The sequence below is a fragment of the Eublepharis macularius genome, chromosome 3 (genome assembly GCF_028583425.1).
Source record: "Eublepharis macularius isolate TG4126 chromosome 3, MPM_Emac_v1.0, whole genome shotgun sequence".
Classification (NCBI taxonomy): domain Eukaryota; kingdom Metazoa; phylum Chordata; class Lepidosauria; order Squamata; family Eublepharidae; genus Eublepharis; species Eublepharis macularius.
The window spans coordinates 188,807,602-188,826,707 of NC_072792.1; the positions used below are offsets into that span (position 1 = coordinate 188,807,602).

General features: G+C 52.2%; 1 protein-coding gene across 1 annotated transcript in view; it reads left to right on the plus strand.

Moving 5' to 3' along the window:
- Window positions 1–19,106, plus strand: part of DNHD1 (dynein heavy chain domain 1) — an 86,534-nt gene that overhangs the window by 33,386 nt on the left and 34,042 nt on the right. Inside the window, exons 29-30 of the mRNA XM_054974593.1 lie at window positions 8,845–9,004; window positions 9,160–9,332. Of these exons, the coding sequence (XP_054830568.1) occupies window positions 8,845–9,004; window positions 9,160–9,332 (333 nt within the window). The remainder of the gene's footprint in view (window positions 1–8,844; window positions 9,005–9,159; window positions 9,333–19,106) is intronic.

The window sequence follows — 19,106 nt, forward strand, 5'->3', positions numbered from 1 at the left end:
GGCTCTCAAGACTGACTCCAGGTGCTGGAGGTGGGTGGGCCAGTCCGGGCTAAAGACAATGATGTCGTCAATGTAGGCCATTGCGTATGCCCGGCACTCGCCCAGCACCTGGTCCACTAGTCGCTGGAACGTGGCTGCCGCACCATGGAGACCGAAAGGCATTTTCTTAAATTGAAAAAGACCTCGGGGGGTGGCGAACGCTGTTTTCTCCCGATCCTCAGGCCGCACGGGCACCTGCCAGTATCCCTTGGTTAAATCGAGAACCGACAGGTAGCGAGCGGACCCCAGGTGATCCACCAGCACGTCTGCTCGGGGCATGGGATAGGCATCGAACTTGGCCACCTTATTCAGCTCTCGGTAGTCGACGCAGAAGCGGGTGGTCCCGTCCGGCTTGGGCACCAAGACTATTGGACTCCTCCAGGCACTCCGTGAGGGCTCAATCACCCCCAGCTGGAGCATCTCGTCCGTCTCCTTTTCCACTGCCTCCCAGCGCTTTCTAGGGATGGGTCGCCACGTAGCCCGGGCCGCCTGCCCTGGCTCGGTTGGGATGGCATGCTGTATCAGGCTGGTGCTACCTGGTCTGCGGGAGAAGACGCCTGGTACCCGGGCCCATAGAGCCTGTAGCTGGGCCCGCTGAGTTGGGTCGAGCTGGGGGTCCACCTTGGGCTCCTCGAATTCTGGGCCTTCTGTGGTCCACGGCAGCTCACTGGACGGGAGTTCCAGGGGGTCCTCCGCCAGCTGGCACTCCTCGCTGTCCCGCTCGTACCACCTCTTCAGCAGGTTCACGTGGAGCGTCTTCCTCTGGCGTCGACGAGGCCCACACTGGACCTCATAGGTGGTGGGTCCTAGTACCTTTGTCACCACATAGGGGCCTCGCCAGGGGTCCCCCTCCTCCCTGGGAAAAACTGTGCGGTGGACGAGGACCCTCTCCCCCAGCTGGAAGGTTCTCTGTCGCGTACCCCGGTCGTACGCGGCCTTCTGGTGTGTCTGGGCGTGGGTCAGCCGTCGGCCTGCTTCTGCTTGGAACTGCTGCACCCGCTCGTGGAGTTGGCTCACATACTCCTGGACTGGGGGGGCTGGGGGGCTGGCTTGGGGACCCCATTGCTCCACCAGGCGGGAGAGCATTCCTCGTGGCTTTCGCCCATACAGCAGTTCAAATGGGCTAAAGCCAGTGGAGGCCTGGGGGGTCTCTCGGAGGGCAAACATCAGGGGGTCGATATACAGGTCCCACTGGTGAGGTTTGTCATGCGTCATTTTTTTCAGGGCCTCCTTAACAGTCTGATTCAGGCGCTCTGCCAATCCATCTGTTTGAGGGTGGTAGGCAGAGGTGAACACCTGCCGGATCCCCAAGTTCTGACAGAGCTGACGCATGGCCTTTGCTCAGAAGGGTCCTCCCCGGTCCGTCAAGATTTCGCTGGGCAGCCCCACCATCGCGAACAGCTTGGACAATGCCCGGACCACCCCCGGGGTCTGCATAGTTTTCAAAGGAATGACCTCTGGGAAATGTGTGGTGTAGTCCACGATCACCAGGGCAAAACGGTAGCCCCGGGGTGTGCGCGGCAGTGGGCCGATAAAGTCCATCGCTATCCGCTGGAAGGGCACCCCCATCACTGGCAGCGGGGAAAGAGGGGCCTTTGGCGGGCGTCTCGCTGCCACCCTCTGGCAGGTGGGGCATGAGCGGCAGTGTGCCTTCACGTCCGCATTCACCGAGGGCCAGAAGAAATGCTCAAGGATCTTCCTCAGGGTCTTGTGGTGCCCCAGGTGCCCAGCCCAAGCGTGCTCATGGGCTGCGCGGAGGACTTCCGCCCGATAGGCTGCTGGCACGAGTAGTTGGCGGACCTCTCCCTGGCCATTCGGGGCACGAGCTATGCGAACCCAAACCCCTCTTTGCTTCTCGATGCGAGGGAGCCGTTGGGACCTCCGTTCATCCCGCACCTGCTCCTCCTCACGAGCGGCTGTCTCTCGCAAGCGCTGCAAGGACTCATATGCCCCTTGGGCATCATGGAATGGGCGGTCTGCCGGGGGTCCAGCTGGGTCTTCAGTCCGTGGTTCTGCCCCTGGTCTGGTGGAGGGACCCTCTCCTGGGTCGTCGGCCTCCTCCACTTGCAGAGCAGTGGCAACTTGTGGGTCTGTCAATTCCCCTGCTGCCTCCCGCCGAGGCCTGGCGATCCCTGGGGCGTCTCTTCCCAATTTCTTCGCTGCCTGCTGGAGAAGCCTGAAGAACCCCGGGGCATCTCTTCCCAGCAGCATTGGCATGGGTAGGTGAGCTACCCGGGCAACTTCCATTTGGTGGCAGACCCCTAGGTACTGTACCGTGATTAGGGCCGTAGGGTACGGCTGGGTGCGGCCCATCACATCCGTCACCGGGATTCAGCGGTGCACTGGGGTGGCAGCTGGGAGGAGTTGGGGCCGAATTGCTGAGACTGCTTCCGAAAGGGGGGGGGGAAGAGAAGGATGCACAAGGACTGGCCAGGGGCCGCTCTGGCATGTCTTCCATATCGCCCTGACGCACCTGCCCTGCCTGGCATGCTGCCCTGAGCTGGGGTGCTCGCGCAACTTGCCATTGGGTGGGCCCTCCCGGGGTCTGGGGTGGCCACTCAGCCTGCATGGCCCGGGCGGGGGGGGGGGAAGCACTGTGGTAGCCAGCCAGGGGACCCCGGGCTCCTGCGTTTCGGCCACTTTGTGCGGGTGGCGTACTCCTCCACTGCCCCTGTGGGCGAGGCCAGCAGCCTCCCCTGCAGGATTGGTGGGGCTGTCAGCCTAGGAGTGGGTCCCACCCCCCCGCAAGGCAAAGCAAGCGGCCACAGATGCTGAAAGCAGGAGACGGCGCCGGGCCAAGGCGGAGCCACGCACAGCCTCGGACACACCCCACCCCTCCCAACAACCATGGCATGTTGGCGCAGGAGCCTCGCAACTGCCCCGCAGGATGGATGTGAGGCGGGACACCGCGGGGTGGAGGGTGTTGGAATGACCAATGGGGCTGCCGCAGACACCCGAGGGGCTGGACCCACTCTGGGAGGAGGCCGCTCATGGGACTTTGTTGCTGTGGCTGCGGCTGCAACGGGAGCGACCCTCCCCAGGCGTGCGAGACCTCCTGCCTGGGATATGGCATCTGTCTCCCGCTACCCTAGTTTCTTCACTGATGGGGCTAGGGTTCCAGTGAGTGGACTGTTTCCCCTGCCATCTCCCGCCCCCTTGCAGCAGCACCCCCGGCCACCCTCTCCCTGGCTTATCGGGTGCCAGCTGCTCGCCCTACCAGGGATTGATCGCCCTCGGTGGCTCCCCCCTCCCCGCTGACATGCCCTGCCTCAACCCTCTACCTGACATTACTGTGAGGGGAGGGGGGGCGGGGAGGCAGAACGGGGTCTGTCAGATACATTTGTGGCGATGTGCAGGTGGAGATATGTGACGGGAGTGTTGGGGGAGGGGCAGAGGACGAAGTCAGGCTCGCAGACACAGAAGGCAGTTGTTTTACAACTCGTTTTATTGCACTGGAACAAGTGGGCTTGTTTTTAGACTAGCAAGGGTGCCGGGGAATTCTTCACAGCCCTCCTTCCCGCTCGACGGGGCGGGGCTGGGATGCAGGCCGCGGCGCGAAAGTGCTTCCTGGGCTGCAGCCAACCCTCCGTCAGAGATGTTTGGGGAGGGCGGGACGCGGGGGTGCAGCCCTGCCCTGGACGTGCCTGCGGGAGAAAAAGACACATGTGGGCTTTGCCTCGTTCCACTGGTGAGGCAAGCCCCACACTCCGCCATCCGGGAGGATGCACATAGTCGAGGGAAGCAGCGACCAGCTGATGCACGGCAGTCTGGCGAGGATGCACTCGGCCTTGGCAAGCCTTTACCTTTAAGGGAAGGAATGAGCTGGTCATAACAAACACCTGGTCACATGTGGTTTTTGGGGCGCCTGCCTCTGAGGCGGCCAGGGGCGCCCATGGTCGCCCCCCACCCCTGCTGGGCCTCACCCGAAGCGGCAAGTGAGCGGGTGGGGTCAGGTGAATGGGCGGTTTGCACTAATCCCCCTCCCCTACCTCCCCCTCACCTGTCAGCGCTCCGTCAGTCAACACCAGGTGGGAATACCGGAGTCAGAGTACCTGCAAGGAAACGGGAGAGGCTGCTGTAAATTCGCCAAGTGTCACTCCCTTCTCTCACGGAAGGGTTAATTTGTTTGTGCTTAGTTGGAAGCAACTAGCTTGCATGAGTCCAGTTAGATGTTGAGTTGTTCTTCCTGTCGGGGTAAAAAGGGGGTTAGCCAGACATTTGCACTTCTTCCCTTTTATGGGAAGTGCCTCCACTTTTTCGCAAAGTCCCCCGAGTGCATTCTGTGCCTGCCACCGTGAATGCCCTCACCCCCGTTCGGTGTTCAAAGGGGCAACGCCACGCAGCACACGGACAGAGCCTCCGGCGACGTGCTCACTTACCTGAGGGTTTTGGCCGGCGCTGGCCAGATGTTTTGTAGGGCGCGGTCGCAGGTGATTGGGTGCGGAGAGGGGGGCTCGTCCACGCCGGGCGCGCACGCTGATTGGTCCCCAGGATAGTTCGCATCCTATGCTCCTTCGGGCCATGGAGGCGGGGCTGAGCGCTTGGAGAGGGGGCCGGTTTTTCGCCGTTCCATGAGCGCCTATGGGCTATGCCTTCTTTTTCCGTGGCGTAGCTTTTTTGCGCCGCTGTGGGCGTTCCCGCTTCTGGAGGGACTTAGGGAGCAGACTAACTCCGACCCCGCCCTGTTCCCCGCCCCCCCCCCACGCCGGCGCAGGGCTCTACGCCGCTCCTCCGCCTCCGCCCGGCCGCCTGAGGCTTGCGCTGGTGCCGGCCCGCCGGCGGGCCAGCGCCGCGTCTCAGCGCGGGTGGAGGGCGACATACGCGGGCATAAAGCCCAGATACGCCGTCGCAAGCCTTAGTTCGGTTCCTATTCACTTTCCCCGCCCCTCTTAGGATTGGGCTGTTAGTTGTGTTCTTGTATATTCTGATTGTATCTTTTTATTAGTTTAATTTCAAATGTCGTGCTTTATAAGTTTTTATGCACTTTCTGCTGTTATATTTTTTAAAATAAAATTTATATATATATATATAAAAAAAGATGGTTATCCTATCACCTCTCGGTCGTCTCCTGTCCAGGCTAAACATTCTGAGCTCCTTCAACCTTTTCTCATAGGATTTGGTCTCCAGACCCCTCACCATCTTCGTTGTCCTCCTCTGGACATGTTCTAGCTTGTCTATATCCTTCTGAAACTGTGATGCCCCAAACTGAACACAATACTCTAGGTGAGGTCTAACCAGAGCAGAGTAGAGCGATACCATCACTTCTCGTGATCTGGACACTATGCTTCTGTGGATACAGCCCGGAATTGCATTTGCCTTTTTAGCTACCACATCACACTGCTGACTCATGCTCAGTGTATGGTCTACTAAGACCCCTAGATCCTTTTCGCACATACTACTGCCAAGACAAATCTCCCCCCTCCTATAGTTATGCCTTTGAACTTTGCATTTATCTCTGTTGAAATTCATTTTATTTGTTTTAGCCCAGTTTTCCAGCCTGTCAAGATCATCCTGTATCCTGACTGTGTCTTCTTTCATATTTGCTACCCCTCCCAATTTAGTATCATCTACAAATTTAACGGGCATTCCTTTTATTCCTTCATCCAAATCATTTATAAAAATATTGAACAAAACAGGTCCCAGGACTAATCGCTGAGACACTCCACTGGTCACTCTTGTCCAAGAGGATGAGGAACCGGTAACTAGCACTCTTTGGGTGTGATCTGTCAACCTGTTACAGATCCATGTTAAGGCAGTAGGGTCCAAACTACATTTTCCCACCTTGTTAACAGGAATATCATGTGGGTCTATTGCGCCCCTCCTTGCCCAGGGCTGCCTGCCTCTGCTATTTAAAGTCGCTCCAGCCAGGGCCTCCCCCCAGTCCTCAGATGCTGGAGAGGAACCTGGCTGCTTCACCTGGCTACCTTTTCCTGTCCTGGAGTGTTTTGCCCTCAGACTGGGGCCAACGTCTCCTCCCCAGCCGGTGTCAAGGAGCCCATTTTGAACCCTTTCCTCCATGACCAGCTCCGTCCCAGGTCCTGCCTTCAGGGTGCCGCCCAGTGCCTCGGCCAACGGAGGCCAGCTTCTGATCTCCCTGGCTCCTCCCTCCAGCAAGCTGCTCTTCTCAGGGCCACTACTGGCTCCGCCTGGCCCAGTATTCCCCAGGCTGCAGCTCTGGCCCCTGCGCGAGCCTACAGCTGTGGGTCTTCTTCTTGCCCTACTTTGGGCAGGGTCAGAGCCCACAGGATGACACTGACATCTCAGTGGCCACGCCCCAGGCAGCCTTGGTGGCTCAGGCACCGCCCCGGCCACCCTGGTTGCACTGTCCGTCACCTTCTGCCATCTTGGGAGGGGCCTCCTCTGCCGCCAGGCTTCTTCGTCCCTGGGCCTCGCGTGTTCTTGGGAGCTGCGTCCAGACTGGATGTTGCCCCACGGTCTGGACAGGAACCTTATCAGAAGCCTTACTGAAATCGAGATAAACTAAGTCCACAGCCTTCCCCTGATCCACTGAAGCCTCAACTCTCTCAGAAAAGGAGATAAGATTACTCTGACGTGACTCTTGTTCGTGAGGAACCCATGCTGGCTCTTAGTAATCACAGCTGTCTTTTCTCAATGCTCAGGGAGGGACTGACTGATTATTTGTTTCAAGACCTTTCCAGGTATGGATGTCAAACTGACGGGGCAGTAGTTACCTAGAGCCTCCTTTTCCCCCTCTTGACAACGGGGGCAACATTTGCCCACCCCCAGTCTTCTGGCACCTCACCTGTACTCCAGGAATTCTCAGAGGTGATAAACAGAGGCTCTGCAACCGCATCAGCAAGGCCCTAGAGTGCAATTGAATTCATTTAAAGATGTTGCGCACCCCTCTCTGCCTATCCTAGGCTGCAGTTTTCTTCCTTCCTCATAGGTCCTCTTTTTGCCGGGTTGAGCACAGTTCTCCTGAAGACAGAGGCAAAGTACAACCGTTCTGTCTTCTCTCTGTCGCCTGTTAAAATGCCACTCCCCCCACAGCAGGCCTACCACTTCCTTGTTCTTTTCCTTGCTCCAAGCGTAACCAAAGAACTCTTTTTTGTTGTTTCAAGTGTGTAGCCATGTTGGTCTGTAGTAGAAGAGCAAGATTCGGCTCCCGTAGCTCCTTAATTTACAATACCCCCCCTCTTCCTTTTTCCACTCTTTGTATCTGATAAAGGGCACCATGACTCTCAGAAGTGAACACCCTGGAAGCCTAGTTGGTCTTTATGGTGCTGCTGGGCCTGAATCTTGCACTTTTTTGCGGTGTTTAGCATCTCTCGCTAGCCTAAGCTCATACGGAGCTTTAGCCTTTAGACTTTCCCTACAAGCACTGGCTGTTTGTTTGTTTTCATCCTGGGTCCTATGCCCTTCCTCCCATTGCCCAAATGTGTCCTTTTTAATTCTGAGCTCATTAGAAAGCTGTTTATGGAGCCGTCCTGGCTTCTTTGGGTGCCTCCCATTTTCCCTTCTCATTGGAATTATTTGCAGTTGTGCCTTCAGTGTCTTACTTTTAAGAACCTGCCCTCCCCGCTCCTTGAACTCCTTTCTCCATGAGTATTTCTACCCGTGGGATTCTACCTAGCTCTCAGATGCTTCACGAATGAGTTAGGGACTACAGACTTCACCATGATTTTGCCTTATGTACTATTTGTTTTTTTAAAACATGTGATCCTATGAGCTACCTGTGCTTCATGCTGTCTAATTTCAAACCTAGAATTGATTATGTTTACGGGTACTGGTAAATCTGCTGGCTGAAACCCGTAGCAGAGGAGGATACCCAGCCATTCTTTGGCTGTGGAGGAACTCTGCCATCCATTCATTTATTTGTTTACTTGTTTGTTTATTGTGTCTCCTGGAATTTATTATCACCACTTGGATATAATGTGTGTACTGACCCTGCCATTGTGCAAATAATGTGTTTATTGACTCTGCCATTGTGCATATGTTAAATTTGTTCACCCTCGTTTCTTCAACCTGAAGTTTGGAATAATCATGTTGTTCATTGTATCTTGATATTGTTCCTTTATTAACACTTTGTGGATTTTTTCCATTTTGATTACTCAGTAAATTTCATATGACATGTTTATTAACCTTTGATTTATTTACCTTTCACTGGGTTTTTTGGGTAGTGTGCTTCTATTGTCTGGACCCAGTGAGCCCATTCTGTATTTCAATTATTATCCCTACAACAACAAACACCCTGTGAGGTGGGTGGGGCTGAGAGAGCTCTGAGAGAGCTGTGACTGGCCCAAGGTCACCCAGCTGGCTTCAAGTGGAGGAGTGGGGAATCAAACCCGGCTCTCCAGATGAGAGTCCTGCCGCTCTTAACCACTGCACCAAACTCTGTATTGGAGTCTTGCTACTGCTATGTCTTTGTAAACTTGTGTTTATCTACCCTATAGCATTGTTTATGGAAAAGTCCTTGCTATTGACTGTACTAATCCCACACTGTGTAATCCGCCTTGAGTCTCAGTGAGAAAGGTGGACTATAAATGACATAAATAAAATGGAGCCACTCCTATCCTTTGAGCATGTGCCGTCCAAAGTGGTGTCGTGAGGGGAGAAGGGTTCCCTTCTGATGTATTTTGTGCATGGAACGTTCTGGATCCTTGCACTACGCCGGCCCACAGTCTGTCAGCGCGGCTGCACAGGCGACCGCTCCCAAGAAACACAGTTGCAGGGAAGCCGCCCGTTTCTATCCAGTACGCCACCCGTGGCTTTGTTCTGGTGCCGTGGGGAGGGAGGCTGGTTGCAGGCCCAGCCCTGATGCCCGACCTTCTTTCTGCACTACAGCAAATGGCAGAGTGCCAACAGGAAGTGGAACGAGAGCAGGAGGTGCTGAAGCAGCAGGAGAAGGAATGCAAACGGCACGAGGCACAGATCGATGCCCTTACGAAGGAGCGAGACGTGCTGGAGAAGGCCAAGGAACTGGCCATGAAGAAGGTACGGGGCAGTGGGGAGGCTGGGGAGGCAACGGGGGTCGGGGGGTGGGGGTGGGCCCGGTGGATGGCGCAGGCGTGCCTGGTGGAGCTGCTCTTGCTTGGCCCGCGCGGGTGGAGTGTCAGCCCTTCCTACCGAAGGCGGCCCTCTCTTCCCAGATGAGCAAAGACTACAGGGCTGCCCTGACAGGGCTGCGGGCACAGCACGTCGAGGAGCTGCGCAGCTACCGCCAGCCCCCCGATCAAGTGGTCTGGGTGACGGACATCCTCTGCAAGATGTTTGGGGAGAAGCCCGGCTGGGAGGCGGCCAAGCAGATGCTCAGTCGAGAGGACTTCTATCAAGTAAGATTCGAACTCCTCCCCTGGTCCACGAGAGCCTTCCGGGGGAGAGTCATGGGACAAAGGAAGGCCCCCCCCGCCCCCCGCCCCCCCGGTCATGTTTCCAGGGTCTTGGAAGGAAAACAGTCTTTCCCAGCCCTGGCCCCCGGAGATCCTTCATTGAATGGAAACGCTGAGGGTTGACTGTGGGGTCTTTGCATCTGGTGGGCTCCAGTCGGCCCATTGGCATAAGAGAGAGAGAGACACACACACACCCCAGTTGGCCTGATGGGCTGATCCGCTCCCCCCACCCCACCCTTGAATTGGTATATGTGAGAGTTATGAGCTCATCAAAGCCCAGGGGTGATGCGTAGGATGCCAGGAGAAGGGGGGGGGGTGTCAGCTTAACCCCATTTTCTCTCCTTGGGATATGCTAACAAAAACTCTCTAACCATTAAGGGCAGCTGCTGTAGCACAGTGGTTAAGTGGTTCGGCTGCGAATCAGCACTCTGCTCGTTCAAATCCCACCACTGCCACGAGCTCAGTAGGGGGCCTTGGGCAAGCCCCTCCTCTCAGCCCCAGCTGGAACCTGTGGGGAGAATAATAACACTAGCTTGTTCACCGCTCTGGGTGAAACACTAATCTGTCTAGAAGAGTGGTATATAAGCACAGTTATTATTATTATCAGGAAATTCTTCCAAATGTTGAGCAGAAACCCTTTCGGATTAGTTTTAACTTGTTGGTTCATTGTCATGTCTTCCGTACAGTCTGAAAGTGTGCACGCACAGGCCAGCTGCAGACATTCCAAAGCTCTTAAAGCTGCAAGCCGCTTACCTACCCTTTGTGTACGCTCCCCCCTCCCCAAGCAACTATAAAAGGTGGGGCAAGCAGCTCCCTCCCTCAGCTTCTTTTGCTGCCACTGAAGAAGGACGTGCCTTCTCTCTCTTCCTCAGTCCCATCATGATAAATGTCAGACGGGACCTTCGATTCCATGGTGTCGAAGGCCCTCTTCTAGAAGTGTTTCCGTGGTGGAACGAAGAAGGCTCAATCAGATAGGCACAACAAATGCCTTCTTTGTCTGCGCAAGGGCCGTGACACCTGCAGTGTGTGGTCTGCAAACCATTTCCATCCAAAGTACGCCATGAAAGGGCATCATGACTTAGAGGCAGCCCTTTGGGAGTCGGCCCTGAAAGGCTCTACCAGCTCCGATCACAGTGCCACAGATAATGGACTGCAGCGCCCAGAACGAGCCTCCTCAGCTCCCCCAGCATGTTCAGCACCCATCACCAGTCGTGCCTTCGTCGGTTCCACCTCGGTGCCAGTCAGGGCCACCTACAAAAAAGGCTAAGCTCAAGTCAAAGCATGCTGATAACTAGTCAGCTTCGAAGTCACAAAAGAGGAAAAAATCCTTGTCTTCAGCTCCAACCGCTTTGGTTGCATCAGGTCTACCCAGAATTCTGAGAATTCCAGCTCCAACGCCCAGAGGACATTCTGCTCTGGTTCCATCCCTTCCAGAGGGTGAGATCCCTGAAGCCATAGAACCATCTGCAGCCGTTTCTCCATTGCCACCCTCGTCAATACAGCCTGTGGAAAGGCAGAAGGGTTCTTCAATCCATCTGAAAATGCCCATCACTTGGAACTGGCCCCTCACTGTAGACGCCATCAGTGCCATTCTCCGGATGGTTCCCTGTACCATTACTGTGCTTCTGGGTTTGAAGGTTCATCGGGCATGTACCCGCCCCCTCGTTACTTTTTCTGTGATGAGGACCCTTATGTTTTGGTTCACTCAGAACCAAGAAGTAAAACTAAACCTGTATTGGTTCTGGCCGTGGTTCCAGAAGATAACACCGCCCCGGAACCGATACTGAGCCGCGCTGTGCACTCTGATGACAATTCTGATGCTGGCTCAGATCTTGCCTCAGAATCTTCTCCACCAGAATTTCTTACGGAGGATTGTGCTGCATCCCCAAGTGAGGATCTCTGCTTGTACACCGAGCAGTTAGTCTGGATGTTGAGACCTCTGGGCACTGAGGTGACCTGCTCTACTCAGACTTCTTCAGATTTGGTCTTTAAGGTCCTGCCCTCATGATCAGCCAGACCACTGGCATTTCCGATTACGCAAGGCATTCTTGCAGAGTGGTAAGCGGCAGTACTGCAGCCCAAGCTCTGTTCACGACCTGAATTAGATCCTGGCGGAAGCTGGGTTCAAGTAACCGGCTCAAGTGATGGTTGTTGTGGGTTCTCCGGGCTGTATTGCCGTGGTCTTGGCATTATAGTTCCTGACGTTTCGCCAGCAGCTGTGGCTGGCATCTTCAGCGGTGTAGCACCAAAAGACAGAGATCTCTCAGTGTCACAATGTGGAGAAGATGTTCCACTGACCAGTTAGGATCGTCAGCAAGAGCTTCTCCTCTTTTCACAAGTCCCCTTCTTTGAAGAGACAGAGAAAGAGAGCAAAGTAACTTGCTCATGGCTGGTAAAGCCCTATTATTTAAATGAAAAAATGGACTCGGTGTGCAACAAAAGTGATGGGGATCGTCAGCAGGAGCTTCTCCCGTCATTCCTGTTCTCCCTTCTGCAGAGAGAACTCGGCCCACTCCTGAGGAAGCCCTCCTGTAAATGCACCCAGCGTGCAAAAAATAAAAATAAAAAAATGGCGAGGCTCGTCGGTAGGAGCCTCTCCTGTATTTTCAAAAAGAGTCCAGTAGCACCTTTAAGACTAACCAATTTTATTGTAGCACAAGCTTTCGAGAATCACGTTCTTTACTGGACTCTTTCTGATTTTGCTACTACAGACTAACACGGCTAACTCCTCCGGATCTATCTCCTGTATCTGAGGACTCCGTCATTGCTGTTTCCTTTCTGCAAAAAGATGGAAGGAGAGAGAGAGAGAAAAGTCCCTGACTTGCTCATGGCTGACAAAGCCCTTCTATAAATACAATAAAATAACAAGTCCAGGCAGACACTCATTCTGCCTCGTTTGCCTGGGGAAAACCACGTTGTGAATTCCTCCAAGGCAGAGCCAAACAAGCTACCAGACTCCAGGCTGTACTGTGGGAGTGGGCATGGTCAACAATGACCAGCCCAACAGCAGAGACCTCTGCACTCACAGAGCACGTGAACATACGGAGCTTGCCTCAAAACCAAGCTCGATGCTGACCGCTGCGGTGGGGTTTCAGATCCGACAGTTTCCCATTGGCCCCAACAGGCCCTTATTAAGAGACCCATGGGAGCTATCTGGCAGGGTTCATTCCTCGATTCCATCCCGCGGATCCGACAGTCGATCAGTTGAGATCCTTGGAATTGAGAGAGGCTGTGCACAGCGCCTCAGAGCCTCTTAGGTAAAAGGTGAGATCGAAGTCAAAACACTTTGAGAAGGAGGAAGAGCCCTGGACAGAGGCTAGTTGCTGATCTCGAAATACAAGCGGTAGAGGGGATTGAAACCGTCAAACGCCCTTGCCTCACTCAAAATTGTTTTTATTTGCCTGAAGAGAAAGGCGCCCCCATTTATATCTGGTGCATCCAGATGTAACTGCTTATCTGAAGTACTGCCATACAGAGGTCCTTCCCGGTACCCATGAGAGAGGCTTCCAGCGCCAGGCACTGATTGGAGGAGATGTGTATCACATGGAGCCAATCCGATCTGTGTTTGAGTATTGGGTTCTGGCACATCCTTGACCTCATTTGATACCCAAATCAGCAAGGAAAAGGAGCCCAAAGTATCCCTTCCGATCCTTTGCCGGCATAGCTGTTGGGGACAGGGAATCTCTCCCCCACACAGATGATTTCCACCTGTATGTGGAACCAAAAAAAAAACCCCGGAGGATGGCAAATCCTTAAATACCAGCATATCTTGTAACCCGGCCAATGTCGCCTTCCCCGAGACTGAAAGGCTTCTGGACGTAATGACCACCTTACCCGAGAAACCAGCTCCAGCCCCACTCACCTCTCCAGAAAATTAAGCATAAGAACATAAGAACATAAGCAAAGCCATGTTGGATCAGGCCAGTGGCCCATCCAGTCCAACATTCTGTCACACACAGTGGCTAGAAATCCAGTGCCATCTAAAGGACTGTCAGTGAGGCCAGGACACCAGAAGCCCTCCCACTGCCTTCCTTCCAGCACCAAGACAACAGAGCACCACCTCCCCACAAAGAGAATACCATCTATCTCCTGTGGCTAATAGCCACTAATGGACCTCTGCTCCATATATTTGTCCAGTCCCCTCTTGAAGCTGGCAATGCTTGTAGCTGCCACCACCTCCTGTGGCAACGAATTCCATGTGTTTATCACCCTTTGTGTAAAGTAGTATTTTCTTCTATCTGTTCTAACCCGACTGCTCAATAATTTCATAGAGTGCCCACGAGTTCTTGTATTGTGAGAAAGGGAGAAAAACACATCTTTCTCTACCTTCTCTAACCCGTGCATTATCTTGTAAACCTCTATCATGTCTCCCCTCAGTCGTCTTTTCTCCAGGCTAAAGAGCCCCAAGCGCCTCAATCTTTCCTCATAGGGAAAGTGTTCCAACCCTTTAATCATTTTAGTTGCCCTTCTCTGTACTTTTTCCAGTGCTAGGATATCTTTTTTAAGGTGTGGCGACCAGAACTGTACACAGTACTCCAAATGAGGCCTCACCATCGATTTATACAGAGGCATTATGATACCGGCTGATTTGTTTTCAATCCCTTTCCTAATAACCCCTAGCATAGCATTAGCTTTTTTAATGGCAGTCGCACACTGTGCTGACGTTTTTAGTGAGTTATCTATCATGACTCCAAGATCTCTCTCTTGGTCAGTCTCCGCCAGTTCAGACCCCATCAACTTGTATTTATATTTTGGATTTTTGGTTCCAATGTGCATTACTTTGCACTTGGCTACATTGAACCTCATTTGCCACATGGATGCCCACTCTTCTAGCCTCGACAGATCCCTTTGGAGTGCCTCACAATGCTCTCTGGCTTTCACCACCCTGAACAATTTCGTGTCATCTGCAAATTTAGCCACTTCACTGCTTAATCCCAATTCCAAATCATTAATAAACAAGTTAAAAAGCATTGGACCCAATACCGACCCTTGTGGCACCCCACTGCTCACCACCCTCCACTGTGAGAAGTGCCCGTTTATACTCACTCTCTGTTTCCTATTAATTAGCCAGTTTTCGATCCACAAGAGGACTTGGCCCTTTATCCCATAGCTACTGAGCTTACTTAGGAGCCTTTGATGAGGAACTTTGTCAAAAGCTTTCTGGAAGTCAAGATAAACAATATCTATCGGGTCTCCCTTGTCCACTTGTTTGTTCACTCCCTCAAAGAACTCTAACAGATTGGTGAGACAAGATCTTCCCTTACAGAACCCATGCTGAGTTTTCCTCATCAGCTTTTGGTCATCAATGTGCCCACTAATTTTATTTTTGATAATAGTTTCCACCAACTTACCCGGTATTGACGTCAGGCTGACTGGCCTGTAATTTCCCGGATCTCCCCTGGAACCTTTTTTAAAGATGGGGACAACATTAGCTACCTTCCAGTCCTCAGGAACAGATGCAGAGTTTAATGACAGATTACATATTTTTGTGAGGAGATCTACAAGTTCACACTTGAGTTCTTTCAGAACTCTTGGATGTATGCCATCTGGGCCCGGTGATTTATCAGTTTTTAAATTATCTAGCAGTCGCATAACCTCCTCTCTCGTCACCTCAATGTGACTCAGGTCTTTCAAAACCCCTCCCAAAGTCAGTGCTTCCGGAGTGGGCATGCACTTCTTATCTTCCACAGTGAAGACAGAAGCAAAGAACGCATTCAGCTTCTCGGCCATTTCCCTATCACCCTTTAGTAATCCTTTTACGCCTTGGTCATCCAAGGGCCCCACTGCCTCCCTAGCTGGTTTCCTACTTCTAATATATTTAAAGAATTGTTTATTGTTTTTCTTTATGTTCTTTGCAATATGCTCCTCATATTCCCTTTTTGCCTGTCTGATCACAGACTTGCACTTTTTTTGCCACAGCTTATGCTCCTTTTTATCAACCTCACTCCGACTAGTTTTCCACTGCCTAAAAGAATCCTTTTTACCTTTTACAGCTTCTATTACATTGCTTGTTAACCATGCTGGCCTTTTCCTAAACCTATTTGTGCCTTTCCTAACCAGCGGTATATATTTAATTTGAGCTTCCAGGATTGTAGTTTTAAATAGTCTCCAAGATTCCCCAAGTGTTTTGACCTTTTTTACTTTCCCTTTCAGTTTCTTCTTCACGTACCCCCTCATCTCAGAAAAGTTACCCCTTTTGAAGTTAAACATGGCTGTGTTGGTCTTATTTGGCAATTTCCTATTTATACATATGTTGTACTCAATAACATTATGGTCACTGTTCCCAAGTGGTGCAATCACATTTACATCTCTCACCAGGTCTTCAGCATTACTGAGGACCAAATCCAGGATCACCTCTCCCCTAGTAGGTTCTGTAACCATCTGTTCCATAGCACAGTCATTGAGACAGTCTAGAAACTCACTTTCTCTCCCCCGATTCGAACACCCATTGGCCCAGTCAATGTGTGGGTAGTTAAAATCACCCATTACAACACAGTTTTTTTGTTTAGCAGCCATCTTTAATCCTGTCATCATTTTATAATCCTCCTCTATTTTCTGATCTGGAGGGCGATAACAAACTCCCACAGTTAAGTTTCCCTTTGGGCCCATAATTTCAACCCATAGCATTTCCAGAAGCGAATCTAATTCAGTTACCTTCTCAATCTTACTGGAATGTATACCTTCTCTGACATATAGAGCCACCCCACCACCAACCCTTCCCTCCCTATCCTTCCGATATAATTTATATCCAGGAATCACCGTGTCCCACGGATTTTCCTCATCCCACCAAGTTTCTGTTATGCCCACAATGTCTATGGATTCGCCCAACACTAAACATTCCAGCTCCCCAATTTTACCTCGGACACTTCTAGCATTTGTATATAAACACCTGTAACTTCCCCGGCACACTTTGCCTCGAGACGTAGTTAGGTCATCTGCACTGTTTGTCTCCATCTCAGTTGACAACTCTATCTCCCTGTAGAAGTGTTATACCTAGCCCTTCATCTCTCTGAGATGAACCATCCTGAACCAGAGACACTTTATCTCTTGTCGGCTTTCCCCTAGCATTTAGTTTAAAAACTGCTCTGCCACCTTTTTGATTTTAAGTGCCAGCAGCCGGGTTCCTTCTCGGGACAAGTGGAGACCGTCTCTCTTGTACAGCTCCCGCTTGTCCCAAAAAGAATCCCAGTGCCTAACAAACTTGAACCCTTCCTCCCTACACCATCGTCTCATCCACGCATTGAGACTCCTGATCTGCGTTTGTCTCTCTGGCCCTGCGCGTGGAACAGGTAGCACTTCTGAGAAGGCTACCTTGGAGGTCCTGGCCTTGAGTCTCCTGCCTAACAGCCTAAATTTTTTTTCCAAGACCTCACGACTGCATTTCCCAACATCGTTGGTTCCAACATGGACCACGACTGCTGACTCTTCCCCAGCACTATCTACCAGCCTATCTATAACACGCGTAATGTCCGCTACCTTCGCACCAGGCAGGCAAGTCACCATACGGTCAGAACGCGGTTGTGCCACCCAGCTATCTACTTGGCACCCAGCTATCTACTTGAAAATTGAGGGACTGTAAAAGACAAAGGAGAACCTTTATCCTTCCCTCCTACACGTCCTCCGCCTTTCTCACGAGGTACCGAAGAAACACCCACAAGGCAGGAGCAAGGACCAAGAGGGCAAAAGATGATGGGTGCGCTGGGCAGGAAGCTGTGATGCTTCGCCAGCTGTGACACAGTGTATCGCCCCGCATGCCAGGTACTCCTAGGGGTCAGAATGGCTGCTTACAATGAGCGCTAACCCCTGCTTCACAAGCGCACTGACATCCGCGATCGCTCTCCCGAGGCACGCATGGCTGCTGTCTGCTGCCTCACCTATAGAATCCTGGGGCAGGATGGAGGAACCCCCCCCCCTTGCTTTCTACTAAAACCAGTGACTGCCTTTCGCAGACCCAGAAGGATCGCCAGGCAGCCAGATTATATTGCGTTCTCCCCAGCGACTCAGCTTGAGGCCACTTAGCAGGCGGCGGCAGCAGCAGCATTATAGAGGAAGGCAATATCGATACCAGCATTACCACCACGGCCCTCAAAGCTGGTCTACCACGTGACTAACCAGGGGCAAAATCAGAGGCTTACACACTGACTTGAGTAGCGGCACGGGAACCCAGCTTCCGATGCCAGAGATGCACTGCAGAGTCAGAAACAATTCTGTCCAGGCCAAGAGGCCACAGTGGTGCGGAAACAGACTCACGGAACACAATTGCAAACGGGAGTCTATCTCTACTGATGTTTAGGCCTTGGAAATAGTTGCCAATGGTTATAAAACTGAGTTTGAGAGTTTCCCACCTCTGAGTTTTTCCTAGTAAGGCAACACGATCGTCTCCACAGCTAGTGTTGGAGATGCTAACACTAATCGGAAAAGGAGCGGTACAAAGAGTACCATCATCAAAATCTGGACTAGGATTATATTCGAGAATATTTTCCCTAGTGTTTAAGGAGATGGAGAAGAAGACCCATATTAGGCTCCGGATGTAAGTATGTCTACCAGGGTGCACGAGTTCAGGATGGCAATTCCCCCTGGTTCTGCCGTTGTTAACCCCGGTTCTGGGTTTGCGGCACTTGATCTTAGAACACGTATTTCATTTCTCAATTCATGAAGATTACAGGAAATTCTTGGGTTTTCAGTTAGGAGATAAGATCTACTAATCTCAAGTCTTGCCCTTTGGTTTGGCAACAACCCCCAGTGTATTCACAAAATGTACGACAGTTGTAGTGACATTTCTCAGAACAGCATTAAAACCAGATGCTGATGGACCAGATGGCAGCGACTACAGTGGCCACAGCGTGGGCATACGGGACGACTGCAGCTCAGTAACATGCCCACCAATCACTTGGGAGCCAGTCTGGTGCAGTGGCTAAGAGCACGGGTCTCTAATCTGGAGAGCCGGGTTTGATTCCCCACACCTCCACTTGAAGCCAGCTGGGTGACCTTGGGCTAGTCACGGCTTCTAGGAGCGCTCTCAGCCCCACCCACCTCACAGGGGGCTTGTTGTTGTTGGGATAATAATGACATACTTTGTAAACCGCTCTGAGTGGGCATGAAGTTGTCCTGAAGGGCGGTATATAAATCAAATGTTGTTGTTGTTGTTGTTGTTGTTATAAATAGCACCACAGTAGTCACTACAGTTGGTACTAACTAAGTGGATGGAGAAGCCTTTTGAACCTCAGCCAAATGTCCCTTCAGGGTGTTGTCTGACAAGGTAACGTCTTAGTGGTGATTACGCCAGCTAAACCGTGAGGGAGCTAGCAGCTCTGAGGACAGGCCAGCCATTCCTTGAAGCATATCAGGAGAAGATACGCCTCAGGCCACGCCTGGAGTGTCTTCCTAAAGGCCTTTCAGATTTCCCACGATACAAGAGATGGTACTACTGGTGCCCTTCCCATCATTTACTTCGGGGGACAGAAGAGCAATTCCTGCACTGGATGTCAGAAGGCCCCTTCGTTCTGTTTAGATAATACAGCGCAGATAGAGCAGGGGCCCATCTGTTCACTTGATGTGCGGAACCTAAGAAAGGGAAAAGGGCAGTTTCACCCTATTGTGAGTTGAGGGATATAAATCATCCATTTATGTCATGTACATTCTGTGCCTTGTCCATTGGAGACCCATGCGCATACCGCTGGGTCTCAAGCGACATCGACAGCACTTCTTCAGGTCCTC